This window comes from Podarcis liolepis, assembly GCF_965112155.1.
Source record: "Podarcis liolepis genome assembly, chromosome: 1".
NCBI classification, from domain to species: Eukaryota; Metazoa; Chordata; class Lepidosauria; order Squamata; family Lacertidae; genus Podarcis; species Podarcis liolepis.
This window is the reverse complement of record NC_139554.1, coordinates 112,252,012-112,269,176: the sequence shown is the minus strand read 5'-3', so window position 1 is coordinate 112,269,176 and position 17,165 is coordinate 112,252,012. Positions and strand designations below refer to the sequence as shown.

Below are 17,165 nucleotides of genomic sequence, written 5' to 3'. Positions count from 1 at the left end.
TTTTGGTAGCCTGGGCAGGGCCATCGTTCAGCGGTAGAGCATGTCTCAGGTTATCTCCAGTCAGAGGTATCTCCAGGTAGGGTTCCAAATGTGGAGAATTGGACTTGAAAGTGGGAAAAACAAGGACCTAAAATTGACACATTTGCCCATCTGTATGGGTGGTAAATTGCACAGCACACGTGAATGTGTGCTCAGAAGATTAATCACCATTGGTAGACCTTTGCTATTTGCCAGATTGCATTACTTTGCACTAAAAAAATTCACATGTTCATCTGGACCTCATCAAACATTGCCTAGTCTAATTATGTGTACTTATGTGTGACACAGTTCTTAGGCAGAAATGGAAGTTTTTGCAAATGTAGCAACAGGCATGCTATTTTCCTTCTGGATCAGAGTCATGATTTGGGATGACCAATTTGTGATCTCAGATGTCTGGCACACAAACTCAAAAAATTTGCACCCCACCTCTCATCCTAAAAAAGATCACATTTTTACCAATATACTGCTGAGACTTTCATTTGCGGTGCAATCACAATGAGCTCATAACAGTTCTGAATTATTATTTTTGCAAGAAGGAAGATTCAACATTTGAAAGGTTATATATGCCACATTTTTAAAGTTTTGCATCTTGGCTTTTGATTGGCATATGAGAAAAAAGGAATCTTTATCAACATATGGCACTATTATTACATTTTCCCTCTTTGTCAGAAGACATTAATCTATTAATTTGTTACCTAGGAACAAGCTCGGCTATGATTTTGAGAAGGGAGCTTGAATTAAAAACATTGGAATGGATCCAGATTAAGGCTCCAATCCTAACCCCATTTGCCTGGGAGTAATCCCTGTTGAATTCAATAGTTGCAAACAGAAGTGATCAGGGCTGTGCTGCAAATTCCCATGCAGGTCTACTCCGAAGACTGTTGAATTCAGTGGGGAAAGAGCGTACAACAATGTAACAAGTAACAAACAATTCTTTTTAAAAACTAAAACAGAGGCATTCTACATGAAACCTTCAGGAAACAACTGAAAACAACTGCGTTGTGTATTTCATGTATAAAGCTGTATGTTAGGTCTTCAGTAAAGGTAAAAGGACCCCTGACCGTTAGGTCCAGTCACGGACGACTCTGGGGTTGCGGCGCTCATCTCGCTTTCGCAAGCCAAACTTTGCTGTTTTGAATACACCCCCCCAAAAAAAACCCAGGGTAAGTGGGGATGGTTTGTGTTACTTTCTTGCTTCTCTATTCCCACCCCCACTCCCCGTCCCGACATCTCACAGTCTGTTCTGACCCCAGATCTTTTGTACCAACAGTCTTTTAGCAGTTACAATGCTCATATAGACAGCGGCGAAGCTTGATGCTCCAGTACCGGGGGGCGGAGAGCAGGTGGGGCAGGGGCATGGTGCGCGTCCTGGGGGCGTGGCCCAGTGCAGGTAGGGGAACAGCCACGATGGCACCCCACCTGGATAGCGCTGCCGGTGGCGGTGCGCTCCCCCCGCACTCCTCTTCCTTCACCAGTGTGCAGTCATACCTCGGGTTACAGACACTTTCAAGTTGCATTTTTTTGGGTTACGGATGCGCTGAAATCCAGAAGTACTGGAACGGGTTATTTCTGGGTTTCGGCAGTCGCGCATGTGCAGAAGCGTTAAATTGCACTTTGCACATGCGCAGAAGCGCCAAATCGCAACCTGCGCATGCTGCGGGTTGTGAACGTGCCTCCCGCACAGATCACGTTTGCAACCCAAGTGTCCACTGTATATACATGCCATGACACCAGAGCAACTCAGCCCATGGCTACAGAGTCAAGTTTTTGTGACCAACAGGCTTTCCTGCCATAACAACTCAGCCTTTGGTTAAGAATGTTTCAGAGGCTGCAGCTGTTTTCTTCCCTTTTTTACAAGTTTTTCTGGCTTTCATGAGCACATTGGGCAAGTGTCTATTCTCCAGCATAATTTGGAAACATGAAATGAGAACAGAACCCACCCCGCAAGCTAGAGCTGATGCAGATCTAAGAGTAGAAAAAGACTTAAGAGCACAAACAGAACTTGTAATCCACCCACCCTCCAAGGAACTAAAAAATGCATGCATGAGATTCTCTGGCAGATTCCCCTTCCGAATGGGCCAGGCCCAAAAAAGCGTAAGTTCAAACTAGGGAATGGGGGAAGAAATTTGATCCCGTTCACATTTAAATGTTAACTTGCAAAATTTACACTTTCCAAAATGTGTATGAGAACCGAAACACAGCCATCCTTTGGACATGGCACTTCTCCAAGTTTTGCAAAGGAGTTCTTTAGCCAAGTAATGTGTAGAAAAATGCACACACTAGCGACTTCCAGGTTAGCGCCTCTGGCAATGGCGGATTTCCTCTGACCGGGAGGAATCCGCTTCGTAAAACTAGGGTTTGGACCGCCACGGCAAGGCGGAGACCCACTAAAAACCACAGGCGGGAGAAGCCTGTGGACGTGGGATTCGGCTGGCACCTTTTGCGCCTCCCCTACTCGCAGGGGAAACCCGGTTTCGGGGATCCGGAGCAACGTGGGGTGAGCGGCGTGGTGCTTCGAATCGACTGCTCTTTTCACGGAGTGAAGCCGCATTGCTGTTGCCGGAAAGCGCTGACTTTTTTCCTGTGGACAATTGGACTTTAAACAACTACCCGTGAGTGGAATGGAAAATTGGACTATGAAACATCTTAATTTGGCACCGAAGCGGGAAGGTCTAAACAGGAAGTCCGCCTTCCACTTTTGTAAATAGATTGAAGCAAAGACATTGCAAGCTAAAGTCTGGAAAGTCATTTGTAAAGGACTAAATTTCCATCAGTTAAAACTACCAAACCCCCCTTGGAAGCAGGAGAAGAGGGGGGAAATCTTAGACTGTTTAAACCTGCAGGAGAGAGAGTAAAGAAAGATAAATTTCCACCGTCTTGAACCTGGGAACGGGGTGTCAGAGACAGACGCTTTGGGAAAGTTCATTGACTGTGAATAAAATGTTTTTGTTTTTTGTTTTTTTAATATTTTTATTGCTTTTTTCCAGGGTCAATAACATAGACAATATCTCATCAAAAGCGACTTTACAGAAAGAAAAAAGAAGAAAATTAAAAAAAGAAAATATTCATATTTTCCATACAATTTTTCATAATCCACTGGACTTCCCCACATCCTCCGCCCCCTGCATTCTTTACAATAAAAATAACAGCAAATTGTTACCTTGTTTCATGCGTTTTTCTATTTTCGTCTAATTATATTTAGATTTAGAATACTTGTTGTTAGTTCACTTTTTCCCATCATTGGTCCTAAAATAAAGACATTACTCTAAACTTTAGTTCTTTCATAGTTATAACTTAATTTCCACCATTCTCAAATTTAATTACTGAAGCTAATTTCACCAAAACTTAAATTTTTTCCAATCCTCTTCTATTGTTTCTTCTCCCAGATCTCGGATTCTGCCAGTCATTTCAGCTAATTCCATGTAGTCAATCAGTTGCGTATGCCACTCTTCCAGCGTGGGTAGTTCTTGTGTCTTCCAATGTTTAGCTATGAGGATTCTTGCTGCTGTTGTTGCATATAAAAAGAAAGTTCTGTCCTTCTTTGGCACTCTCTGGCCCACAATGCCCAAGAGGAAGGCCTCTGGTTTCTTGTGGAAGGTATACTTAAATACCTTTTTCAACTCATTGTATATCATTTCCCAGAAGGCCTTCACCCTCGGGCATGTCCACCAGAGGTGGAAGAACGTTCCTTCAGCCTCTTTACATTTCCAACATTTATTATCAGACAAATGATACATCTTTGCTAACTTGACTGGGGTCATGTACCACCTGTATATCATTTTCATAATGTTTTCTTTCAAGGCATTACATGCCATGAATTTCATACCGGTGGTCCATAACCTTTCCCAGTCTTCAAACATAATGTTGTACCCAATGTCTTGAGCCCATTTTATCATGGCTGATTTAACTACCTCGTCTTGAGTATTCCATTTAAGCAGCAAGTTATACATTCTCGAGAGCACTCTCGTCTTTGGTTCAAGTAATTCTGTTTCTAATTTTGATTTTTCCACCTGGAAACCATTTTTTTTGTCCTTTTTAAAAACCTCTTGAATTTGGGCATAATGTATGAATAAAACGTTTTTTGACAGATAGTTAAAAAAGAGAAACATATTGATTCCAATGTTTCCTTTTGCACTTAAAAGGAACAAAATATCTGAAAAACGAAAGGAATTTTGTTGCTGGATCTGCTTTTAAAAAGATGGATACAAACAGAAATTGTTTCCTCTAGAGGGAGCTTGTGAAACTGTTGCTGGAGTCGATCTGGGGAATTCTACAGCTGTGGAGATTAAAGATCGTGAGAACCAGACATTTGACCTTGAACAAGAATGTGCCCAGAAGAAGTTATAGTGCTTTCTTTTTGCAAGACAAGCGCTTTACTGGAACAGCTACATGAGAAGATGGATTTGATGACTGTTGCAGTTAGCAATTTTGGACAGACAGTGAATACTTATATAGAAACCACTCAGGAACCAATCCAGGAATTTGCTTTGACAGGGCAAGTAGTGCAGGAGACGAAGGAGGAGGTTGTTGCGGAACCTCAAGTAACAGAAATGGAGAGAGTCGCGGCCTTGCAGGAACATAAGTTGTTGTTTCTGACGACGGAACCTGGAGAAAGTCAGATTTGGAGAGATGGAGTACTGTTTGGTTTGGAGATGGGAAGTTGGGTAGATCCCCCTATGCAGAGATGTTTTGACTTTTGGGATCTGGTTTTGGGCCAGGGGGAGTTTGGAGTTGTGGGGGCCCTTAACCTTGGAGGGACTTTGAAATATGCCTTCAAATATCTTTTGGATTTCAGTGCTGACTATGAAGAATGGGCTGACCTGTCAAGATGGGATAAAGATACTGTCAAGTTGGAGTCTCCCCGAGATCTACCCCTCAGTGAGAAAGGAAGGAAATTAAGAATAAGATCAGCAGAAGACAAAGTAAAGTGCAGGTATAAACATGAAGAAGACCTGCAGAAGGGACATGGAAAAGACTTAAGAGCCTCGGATAGAAGGTCACCAGGTTGATGGACTAGATGGAAGGGATAGAAAACCCGAGACCAGGAAGAAGAGACGATGAATGAAGATTAGAAAGGAAGTTTAAAAATTCATTTAGAGAGTTTTTGTAAAATTAATGAGTGTTAGAAAAAATGTTGGAATGAAACTATTTGGCTTTAGTAGAAATGCTTTAAGGAATTATGTATAAATAAGTTTTAAGTTTTAAGCTTTAGGGCTTTTTATGGTAAGATAAGGTTAAAATAAATTAAGGTAATTTAATGACAGAATATAGTGAAAGATGGAAAGGATTTGCTGAGATAATTAATAACTAGAATACAAAAAAGGGAGGTGTGAGGAGGCCGGTGAAACAAGTTAATGAAAGATAAGATTTGAGAATATTGGATTTGGTTTTTAAATTTTTTGTCTGCTTTTGTTTTTGGTGTTGATGTATTGTGTGTTTTGGTTTTTCCTTTTTTTTCTTTTTATTGACTTGCATTGTTGAATTCTTTTTTTTTTGTCTATCTTTTTTCCTTTTTCCTTTTTCTTCTCTGTAATTTTAAATTTTCAATAAATATCATTAAAAACAAAAAGGAAAGAAAAATGCACACACTAGCATAGAACCTGCATATAAATGTGCATATTAGTGAAAGTATCAAGATCTGTTATGTTATATTGCATAGAGAGGGAAATGTGTATCAGGAGAAATTCACACCAAAATGCTGGATTTCAGGGCTTCCCCCCCCAAAAAAGAACTTATATGAAAACATGAAGAACTGATGATTAGAAGGCTAAGAAACTGAAATTGACAGATTTCCTCACCTTGACTTCAAAGGCAGAAGTACACTAGGCACCTCCAGCCCATTCAAGGAGTCTATTATAAGATACTTGCCAACATTATTTCAGAAGCTACGATAAAAAAAAGACCTAATGAACTATGTGCATCAATAAATGAATCTGTCAAAGTGTTGTTGTTTTAACTGAATCATGGCACAATAAGTGATTTTTTTGATAGATCTTGTAATACAGTTTTGTACATCCAGAGACTAAACATTCAGGCTAGCAAAATAAATTCCTTCTGTGATAAATCCCTCTTGGATAACTGCACGAAACATAGAAATGACCAGTTCACCCTGAGTGGATAAATAGACTGCAAATAAAAGTGTGTCAAAACAACGGGTTTTTCTGCTGATCTGTATTTATCTAAACTAAAGCCATGTCTTCTCTCAGAGGAGGAATATGACTTGGCAATCTGAGCCAAGAAATATATGTTATTGCTCCCTGAATACCTTCCTATACTGCGATATGAATCTGTATAGGTACAGCTGCACCAAATGTTCTCCCATTTTAGTCACAGGTAGTGCTTTGGCATGGCGACTCTTTGCATCCAACACACTAAGTGTGAGAATGGTTGCCTTAAGAAACAAAACAAAACAAAACAAAACCATTTTTGCTGACATTATTTGGAACACGACACTCTGGCAGTTCAATCAATCAATCTCCTTTATTGGCACAGAAAAAGTGCATCGTATACATGGATCACAACGCAGTTAACGAAACATAATAGCAGATTCTCTTAGGATAAAACTGTCCAGACATTGTGAGGTACAAAAATGGCTCTTGGGACCTATGGTGATTTCATGGCGTCGCTCAAAAATCTTGCCGCATTCTCCACAATGTCATTACCACAGCAGTTCCAAACCTGCCTGGCAGGTTGTTTCCAGAAGATGGTGCTCAGGGACTTTTGCTCTGCAACACGTAATTTATTCTCTAGGGTTCTACAGAATTCTCCAACACTTCTCCTTCACCAGAGAGAGAGTGTGAAGGGGGAAGAGATATGGAAAAATGAAAGCAGCCAAACATAGCCACACATCCCTAATTCTGAGTAGACATGCACAACATAGTGAGGGGGAAATAGCCAGTGGACTTGAGGGCAGAATAAGAGGAAGAAGCAGATACCTGGAGTTGGGGTGAAGAGCTAGACATGCATCAGGCCAAGCAAAACTGTGGCATAGTAAAAATACATATATACCGTATTTTTTTGTGAATAACACGCCCCCATGTATAAGACATGTATAAGACTATTTTTGGGGACTCCAAACTGGAGAAAATGGGGGGAGATTCTATCCATGTATAAGACGACCCACAATTTTGAACGTAGTTTTTAAATTTAAAAAACCTAATCTTATACACTGAAAAGTATAGTATATTGTAAGCGGTCTGTGATAAAGAGCTGTTATCGGGAATACAGTGGACAATGGAAAGTAGTCAAAAATGAAGTGAATTTCACATCTTGAGTTGAATCAACCTATCAAATTCTGATTGAAGAACTCTCACCACAACCATCCTAAATATTGCATCTGAGCTTGATGCATATTCTAAGGGCTCTGGCACCAGACAGTTTTAACCCACACACAATGTAATCCTAAGAGTGATGACAACTGATAAGTCTAACAGAATTGCATGTGGTTTGTTTTTTAATGTTAGCGTGCATTCAGAATCCCATCGTTCTCTAAAACTCTTGAGTCTGCCGTATTCTTGAGTTGCAGCAAGACTTGTTTGTTTTAGTTATGTATTTATATCCCACCAATTCCAGTGTTAGAAACCGAAATATGAAAGCTAGGAGCTAAATGGCACCTTAAACCTAGTTTATGGGCGCAGCAATGGAATGTCTAGGTGCACTTTTTTAATAACCAGAATACAAAGCTGAAAATGAATGAACTGCAGCTAAAATATTATGTTCGTTTTTCACATGGCCTAGTCCTTCCCCTGCCCACCCCCCTAATATTCTTAAGAAGGTCTCTTCTCCAGTCTTCAGAGAGTAGCTGGAAGTGGGGAGGCAGAAAAAGGTCCTCCTTTTCTTCCACTCTGCAGTTTTAATCTGAATTCTCAGGTGCAGTATTGCGCCCAGAGCTCAGAAAGTGTTCGCACTAATGAAATTCCCTGTCGCAAAATGCGCCTAGAACATTGGGAGTTTGGAACCCTGACCAAGTCATATAATATAACAAGGTGGTGTATGGGGATATATTTACAATAAAATATATGATTCATCAGTAGCTTGGACGCATCCCATGAATTTGATAAAATTATTCATTTGCTCTGTATTACACAAAAATGGTTTTCTTTCTTCAGTGGAAAATGATGTGAGCAGAGCACCCTCTGGTGTCCTGTCACTGGTACTATGTAATATAGAAGATGCACCTTCCAGCAAGATGCAACAGCTAAGATAAACTCTTAGCTGACATCCGCAAAATGTATTTATCATCTTTATTTCAAGAGAGAGAGAAGGACGGGGGCGGAGGGAGATGCAGAATAACCTTTTTGTTTGCTTGCTTAATGTCTGGTATACCCCTGGAGAGAGAGAGAGAAATCTCTCATGCTTTGAAAAGAACGCCCTACAATTATCACTTCAGAAGAAACACATAAATCCAAATAGCAAGAGAAAAACAGATGGGTCAACAGCAAGGAGCTCCTGGGTCTTCAAATTCTCTGGGACTGGCTATAATTATTATACCTTAAAATGCTCCTATAAGCATGCAAGACACATTAACAGATCATTAACAAGGAATGTATTTTTCTCAAAGGTCTCTTGTATGCAAAACTCATTTTAATAGGAGGTATCTATGCACCAAATGAAAACAGATCGTCCTTCTTTGCTGAATCTTTTCCACGGGGCTTTTCTAAACTTGTTATTTTGCACACTGGGACTCAACTGCATGCCAGCAAATTCAGGTTGTACAGTTAAAGGGGGCTTGGTGCTCATGTGAAACAACCCCACCTATGAAAAAAATATCAACTTTTTGCAGCAAGGAAATGCATTGGAAAGTGTGGGATAGCGACTGCTTGATGCCACATTGTATAACCACCCCTGCAAACAATACACAATGAACAGTCAACATCCCATGACCTCCCTTCAAACTTTGTGCGAATAAATCAGGATGAATGCTTGACAAACAGCTCTTCTGAAAGTGACCATAGATCACAAAATAATAAATACAGTCATATCTTGTTTCTTGAACGCCTTGGTACTCAGACATTTTGGCTCCCAAACGCTGCAACCCCGGAAGTGAGAGTTCCAGTTTGCGAATCAATTTTGCAAGCCGAACATCCAACGGGGCTTCTGAAGCTTCTGATTGGCTGCAGGAGCTTCCTGCAGCCATTCAGAAGCCACACTTTGGTTTCCAAGCATTTTGGAAGTTGAACGTACTTCCAGAACAGATTCTGTTCGACTTCCAAGGTACAACTGTATCCAGCTTGTGGGAGAGAAGGAACTTGAAATGTGTTCCAAATCAGGGGTGGGCAAACTTCTGGTTTCTGGAATCTTTGTGTTTAAATCAAAGCCTCAAAACCCACTCATCAGAGCCTTGGGTAATAATAATAATAATTTATTATTTCTTCCCCAGCCACTCTGGGCAGCTTTCAACAGAACACTAAAAACAGAATAAAACTTCAAACATTAAAAACTTCAGATGTCTTCTAAAAGTCAAATATTTTTTATTTCATGGACATCTGATGGGAGCGTGTTCCACAGGGCAGGTGCCACTACCGAGAAGGCCCTCTGCCTGGCATATCCTTAGAATTAATAATTTGTTTTGAATCCCAAAACTGAACTCACAGTCCTTTCCACATTTTTTTTATTTTTTTGAGATCTGCTTTGGGCTACCCCACCTGCCTTGCTATTTTAATTTCATCCAGAGAGAGGGTCCTTTTGTCATTGCTGTTGATAAGCAGCCGGGAGTCAGAAATGCCTGACCATCTCTGGGAAAATACACAGCAATATCCCTGCTGCCAACCCATGTTTTAGATGACAACTTAGATCAGGAATGGTGTTGCTGACTCCATCTCCCATCATCCCTGACCACTGGCCATGCTGGCTGCGACTGATGGGAGTCCAGCAACTTCTAGCCTTCACGAAATAACACTGGAGCGTGAATGACAACTGCAGTGCTGCAATTCCAGTGAAATTTCCAGGACAGGCTGAATGCACAAGAACATAAGAACAGTTCTCCTTCATCAGGCTATTCACCAATGCTATTCTAGGCTGCATCAACAGAAGTATAGTGTCCAGATCAAGGGAAGTAATAGTACTACTCTATTCTGCCTTGGTCAGACCACACCTGCAACACAATTTAAGAAGGATGTTGACAAGGTGTGCAGAGGAGGGCAACCAAGATTATCAAAGATCTGGAAACCAAATCTTAGGAGGTATGGTTCAGGGAATGTTTAGCCTGGAGAAGAGGAGATGGATAGGAGATAGCCATCTTCAAATTTCCTAAGGGCTGTTGCATGGAAGATGGAGCAAGCTTGTTTTCTCCTGCTCTGGGGGGCAGGATTCGAACCAATGGCTTCAAGTTGCAAGAAAAGAGATTCCGACTCAACATCAGGAAGTACTTTCTGACAGTAAGAGCTGTCTGCCAGTGGTCTCCTTCGGGAGGTTGTGGACTCTCTTTCTTTGGACCTTTCAAGCAGAAGATGGGTGGCCATCTGTCATGGATGATGAGATTTCACCCCTCCCATACCCAAGAATCTCCTGATGATCTCCTGATGGTCTCTGCTGACTCTCCAGAGAGGAGGAGGCGTGTCCTGCCTATCTACTTATTCTGCCCAGCAACATATCAGTGTGTGTGAGAGAGCCAGTCAGTCAGTCAGTGTTATCGGAGAGAAAGAGAGTGCCTAGAGATAAGATTGCTGCTAAGTGCAGCTGCAGACTCTCAGTGTAGCATTGATTTATGCTTAGAATATTCAGCTCTGTATATAGTTTTGTATCATAGTTGTAGTTACAGAATAAAAGGAAGATATTCTACAGAGCTGCTCTCCGAGTGGTTTATACTCTGCAAGACTCTGCAAAACTCTGCTGCGCAACAACTGTATTATTGAGACAGTGAATCCGGTGCTCTCAGCTCTGAGCTGTGAGTCCACAGCACTGTGACCTGTTCCTGTGTGAAAGGAGGTCTCTGGCGGTGCTACCCAGCTCGCCTAGCCCAGTCGGGGTTGAGGTGCATGAGTCCAGTTGGCGCACTGGCTCTAGGGCGATGCTGACATCGGATGCTTTAGCTGAGATTCCTGCATTGCAGGGCACTGGTCTAGATTCTATGATTCCAGGCGAGTGGCCCACCTAGTCCAGAAATCTGCTCATAGATGCCTATGAGAATCCCACAAGCTGGACATAAAGGCAGCAACAGCCTGTAGTTTCCGGCAACTTCTGGTATCAAAGGCTATTTCACGGATCCTTTCCCTCACTGCACAGCTTGGGTGCTGTTGCAAGGAGAAAAGCAGGAAACCTCCACAGCAGAGCTTTCCAAACTTTTCCTGTTGGTGACACGCTTTTTAGACATTTCACAACACAGTAATTCATTTTGACTAGCAAACCAGAGGTTAAACTAACCCCTTTCCAGCCCCGGGAGGAGTGTGCAGAGCATTTGCACGACACACTGCAGCCGACACACTGATGTGTCACGACGCACAGTTTGGAAAGCTCTGCCCTACGGCCATGTAAAGTCCATGAGGTGAGATGCGCAGCTGAAATGCCTGAGAGGGTCACTTCTCAGGTGCTGCTGCGAGAGGCAGGGGGAGAGGACGGCTGCAGTACAATGTCGGATTCCCATCAGCCCCAGCCAGCATGGCCAATGGTCAGAGACAATGGGAGCACCTGAGAGAGTCGGGCAACATCTGGTGGGCACCAGGTTGGAGAAGCCTGGAGGAAGGTTTCCCTCCCTGGGCTGGGCTCCTACATTGTATTGTAAAAAAAGCTCTGTTAAGGCTCTGGGGAAAGGTAAAGGGACCCCTGACCATTAGGCCCAGTTGTGGCCGACTCTGGGGTTGCGGCGCTCATCTCGCTTTACTGGCCAAGGAAGCCAGCATACAGTTTCCGGGTCATGTGGCCAGCATGACTAAGCCACTTCTGGCAAACCAGAGCAGTGCACGGAAACGCCGTTTACCTTCCCGCCAGAGCAGTACCTATTTATCTACTTGCACTTTGATGTGCTTTCGAACTGCTAGGTTGGCAGGAGCAGGGACCGAGCAACGGGAGCTCACCCCGTCGCGGGGATTCAAACTGCCGACCTTCTGATCAGCAAGTCCTAGGCTCTGTGGTTCTAAATTTATAATCCGGTGGCCCTGCCAACTTCATCTTGGGATATGATGAGCAGCGTGTGACGCTAGGAGGTGAGATCAAATGACCAGAAACCCTCCATGTCTTCCACCCATTAGATGACCCTCGTGGTCCCTTCCAACTCTACAATTCTATAATCTATGATCCATCTAATCTGTCAGCTTTTGCTAATAAAGAGTGAGCCAGACTTTGCCCCAAATTGGTAAGAAACAGACACAAACAAACCCACCCAGAAGGTCACCCACTACCGAGATGCCTGTGTCTAAAACAGTGCCTCAAACCCGCCCCCCAATACTTTGTTGCATTGCTGGATTGGGCCTGCCCTCTACAGAATCAAAGAATTGTAGAGTTGGAAGGGACCCCAAGGACCTCTCGCCCAACCCCCTGCGATGTCCCACAGGCTTCACGGAACAACTCTTGAAATGCAAAGTCGGTCCCACACAGTTCAGTGGGGCTTAATCCAAAGTGAGTGCGTCTTATAAGGGATGGGGAACTTATGGGATGCTCCTGGACTGCATGGCTCTGCCAAGGGGAGCCAGAGTTCAATGAGATAACTCAGTTGTAGAGCACAAGACTCTGAATCTCAGGGTCGTGGGTTCGAATCCCCATGTTGGGCAGAAAAAATCCTGCATTGCAGGGGGTTGGACTAGATGACCCTTGGGGTCCCTATATGACATTGGGAAGGAGAGAGAGAGCTCAAAGGTTTATTCCCCGCGCACCGCGTCTGCAGCTGCGCCTGGCTAAGGCTCACGGGCGTACTCGTGAGCAAGCCAACGTTAAGAAGCGCCGGGAAGGTGGAAGACGAGGCCCACCCCCCACCCCCCAGTCTGCCCGATCTGTTTCAGGGCAGGCCTAGAAGAGGAGCGCCAAGAGCGCGCGTCCGGAACACGGCGTCACCTCTAGTCCCGCCAAGGCGCCTCCACCCCCGGCCAGGCGGCTGAGCGCTTCCCCCGGGGCGCCGGGGCTGCCGGAGCTGCGGCCACGTCAGCCTTGCGCCCCGCCCGCCTTCCCGCCGCCTCCGGTTGCGAGCCGGATCCTCCGCGCCTCTCGCGCTTCCCTCTTCCTCCGGCGCAGGCCTGCCTGCCTGCCTGCCTGCCTGCTCCACGGCTCCTGCTCCGCGCCGGCCAGCAGAGGGAAGGACCCCCAGCTCCGCCACCCGGTAAGGCTCCGGAGAGGCCCCCAGCGCAGAGGAAGCGGACGGAGGACCAGGGACGGGGAAGGAAGCGCTTTTCTCGACGCCTCCTTCCTTCCGTCCTTCTCTCCCAAGCAACATCCCATTGGTGTTCCAAGAGCTTGCTGCGCCGCCCCAAAACTTCAGGGATAGCATTCCTTATGTAGGCACCTTTTCCCTTTGTCACCCGGGGCATCCTCTGGGTTCTCGTGGCCGCACATACCCCCCCCCCCATCTGTAGTCCCATTCTCTTTCTCCCTCCTTCCCTCTTTTCTTTTCTTTTCTTTCTTTCTTTCTTTCCCTCCCTCGCTCGCTCGCTCAGTGAACTCCCTTTCCTCTGCCTCTTCTCCTCGGACCCCAGTGTGTTTCCTTGCTTTAAAATAGTTACCTGGTAAGCAGAGGGCACTTAGAAATGGAGGAGGAAGGGATACAATGGAAGACATCACCAACCATAGAATTCTAGAGTTGGATGGGATTTTGAGGGTCCTGTAGTCCAACCCCCTGCAATGCTGAAGCATCCAGGGCAGATGGCCAGCCGACCTCTGCTTGAAAACCTCCAAGGAAGGTGGCAAACTGTCATGAATATGATGTTTTTTCTTGTTATTAATATTACTATTATTATTATTATTATTATTATTTATTATTTGTACCCCATCCATCAGACTGGGTTGCTCCAGCCACTCTGGGGGGCTTCCCACATATAATAAAACATTAAACATTGTTTAAAAACTTCATATGTCTTCTAAAGGTTGTATATCAAGCTTGCAGCCTTCTTCACTTTGAAACCTCACAGCAGCTCCTGACATAGTTTTTCAGAGGGTGTTGGGTCCGGCCAAGTTCATCCGATAGCTGCAGCTTTCATTTCAGACTGTGCAGAACCTGCTCTGCCGTTCCACCAAGGAGCTGGAGAAGGCCTGGGTTAGACTGGCTCAGTTGGTAGAGCGCAAGACTCTTATTAAAATCTCAGGGTTGTGGGTTTGAGTCAAAAGATCCCTGCATTGCAGGCAGTCAGAGCCAGTGTGGTGTAGTGGTTAAGAGTGGTAGTCTCGTAATCTGGGGAACCGGGTTCGCGTCTCTGCTCCTCCACATGCAGCTGCTGGGTGACCTTGGGCCAGTCACACTTCTCTGAAGTCTCTCAGCCCCACGCACCTCACAGAGTTTTTGTTGTGGGGGAGGAAGGGAAAGGAGATTCTTAGCCGCTTTGAGACTCCTTCGGGTAGTGATAAAACAGGATATCAAATCCAAACTCTGCTTCTGCTTCTTGTGGTCCTGTTCGGTTCTACAATTCTATAATTCTGTATGGTGGCGTGCATGGCATATGTTATGAGGATAACAACCCTCTGAAGCTGAGAGATGTGGGGGACTGGTCCAGGGTCACCAAGTCGATGATGAGCTTTGGGACTCGAGTGGGGATTTGAACCCAGGACCTAGGGCAACACTCTGCCCGCTGCACCACACTGGCTGTTGTGCATAGAACCCCTTTGCACAGCTGTTGAATGTGCAGCCAGCAGCAGGCTGGGCATTGAGTGTGACCCTCTCATGCGTTCTTTCAGCTCACCCAGTGATGATCCTTCCCTCCTTAGATCAAATGCAGTTGGGGCTGTAGGATTACCTCCTCTGTCCCCAAAGGCACGCCCTTTGATCTTATTTTCAGTTATTTTGCTTCACTTGTACCTCACCTGCCTTCCCATAATAGAATTCAAGGTGGCGCTCACAAAGTGCTCAGGTGGCCTCCCACACCATAAACTGGGAGTGGATGGTTTTACGATGGTTCTGTTATTGCTCCTGTAGTCTTCCTGTCATTTTTATTATTAGTATTTCATTTTGCTCTCTCAGATTCCTTCAGTACCTGCTTCTTTCCACTCCTCCTTTCTTCCCTCACCAGGATTTTCTCTCCCCCCCCCCCCAATGACCCAAGCCTAAATGGTCATTTCCCTGCAATCACCTCCTCCTCTGGGCTTAAAATGGTAGGATTACTGTCTTTACTATTGGCTGTGCTTTTTAATAGCAGAAATCAACAAGTGGCGGTGGCGGTGGTTGTGGTTGTTTTCGGATTCCACCCTTGGAAAAGCTTCGTTTTTTATGTTGTCCTGTCCGAAGCATAAATCTGGCCAGCACAGATGCTCCCAAGGGGATTGTATTGGGGAAGAACATGGGAAGAGCCTGTTGGATCAGGCCAATGGCCTGTCTAAGTAGAGCATCCTATTCTTAAGAAACCAACCAGGTGCCTGTGGGAAGCTGCAAGCAGGATTCGAACACAGGACAACTCTCCCCCACTGTAGTTTCCAGCAACTGGTATTGAGAGTATTACTGCCTCTGACCAAGGAGACAAAGCATAAACATCATAGCTTGTAGCCACTGATAGCTTTACCCTCCATGGATTTCCAGTGAGCCATGCAAGTTGCTCATTGTTGACAGATACCTACATCTGTAGCAAGAAAGTAACAATTGCCAAAGGCAAATGTTGCGTATTTTCTAGGTTTTAGGGAACAACACGTTAAGGCAGCCTTTTAAATAGTTCCACAATGTTACCACCGTAGTTCATTCGCCTGCATGCAATATCCTTGCCATCTGTTTATGCATTTTTAATTCCTATATTTATAAACTGCCAACTCTTTAACAAAGTACCAAGGCAGTGCACAGTAAAATCACCTAAACGTAATAAAGCTATAAAACTGTATAATATAGAAGTAATGCCCAACACTGAATCAAATTAATGCTTGACCAAACTACCAGGCTAGTACTTAAATACAAAATGAATTTAATGTGCTTTAAAAACTCTTAATGTAAAATGTCGACAGTCTTCTACCCCATTTCCTTCCCTCCCAGAAACAATTTATTACTCTGGAAGCGGCCTTGTAACGGGAGAAGGATATTTGTTACGTAGTTAAAGATAAGGTCACGCTGATTTCAAGATATAAATATGTGGAACAAAAGGTGAAGATCATAAGACTACATTTGTGGAAATCCAAGAAACATTTAGTGTCCCTCAGTGATTACCAGTGAGTAGGAATATCACCAGTTGCCACCACATGCCCATATGCCTTTAATAGCAGTATACGAAACGAGTCCTTTGTAAACGAAAGGCTCTTTACTGCCTAGGAAATGAGATTTCACAAAACGAAACTGCGTTCATCTGCAAGTGTCGCTGTGAAGTGACTAGGCCTCTGCATTTACCGTATAGCACAGACCATCTGAAAACTTCTGTCTTCCTTTTAGGCGCTGTCTCTTTGAAGAACCCAAGTGGGCTGCCTCTGGACCATGACAGCAAACATCCTATGAGCAGCTTTTTCAGAAATATATTCAGTTATTTGGCTACGGCACTGTGAATTGTATTGGTCTCTGACGCTTGCCTCGCTCAAGCACTCAACATGGAGCCATTGTTACCCAGAGGAAAGTGCCTCACAGACTTCAAAAGACTCTTTTTGCTATCACTAGTGGTGTATCTGATAGCTTTGGTTTCTCCTGATCAAGACTACTACGGTTTACTCGGAATATCCAAAGAAGCAACAAGTAGAGAAATAAGGCAGGCTTTCAAAAAATTAGCGTTGAAGTTGCATCCTGATAAGAATCAGGTAGGTTGCCTGGTCATGGAAAGGCTTTTTTCAACTAGCCAAGAACATTTCAAGACTGAAATGTGTTGGGTTGCAATGTTTGTTTGTTTGGTAAGTGAACGCTAGGAAGTTTTTCTCTCTTGCAGAATGATCCGGAGGCCCACGAAAACTTCCTGAAAATAAACAGAGCGTATGAAGTGCTGAAAGACGAAGATCTGCGAAAGAAATATGACAAATACGGCGAGAAAGGTCTGGACGACCAGCAGCAAGGAGGCAGATATGAGAGCTGGCACTACTATCGCTACGATTTTGGT

General features: G+C 44.2%; 1 protein-coding gene and 1 long non-coding RNA gene across 4 annotated transcripts in view; one reads left to right on the top strand and one right to left on the bottom strand.

Moving 5' to 3' along the window:
• Positions 1-6,500: 6,500 nt before the first annotated feature.
• Positions 6,501-14,075, bottom strand: LOC310704346. The gene is made up of 2 exons (XR_014524726.1): positions 13,686-14,075; positions 6,501-8,793 (listed from the first exon to the last, which is right to left on the bottom strand). It is a non-coding gene; the product is annotated as an uncharacterized lncRNA (long non-coding RNA).
• Positions 12,861-17,165, top strand: part of DNAJC10 (DnaJ heat shock protein family (Hsp40) member C10) — a 30,727-nt gene continuing 26,422 nt past the window's right edge. Inside the window, exons 1-3 of one of the 3 annotated variants that reach the window (XM_083496302.1) lie at positions 12,861-13,285; positions 16,517-16,872; positions 16,998-17,163. In XM_083496302.1, the coding sequence (XP_083352428.1) occupies positions 16,669-16,872; positions 16,998-17,163 (370 nt within the window). In that variant the 5' untranslated portion in view covers positions 12,861-13,285; positions 16,517-16,668. Of the gene's footprint in view, positions 13,461-15,218; positions 15,265-16,516; positions 16,873-16,997; positions 17,164-17,165 lie in introns of those variants that run through there. The other 2 variants (XM_083496303.1, XM_083496304.1) reach the window with 2 other exon arrangements.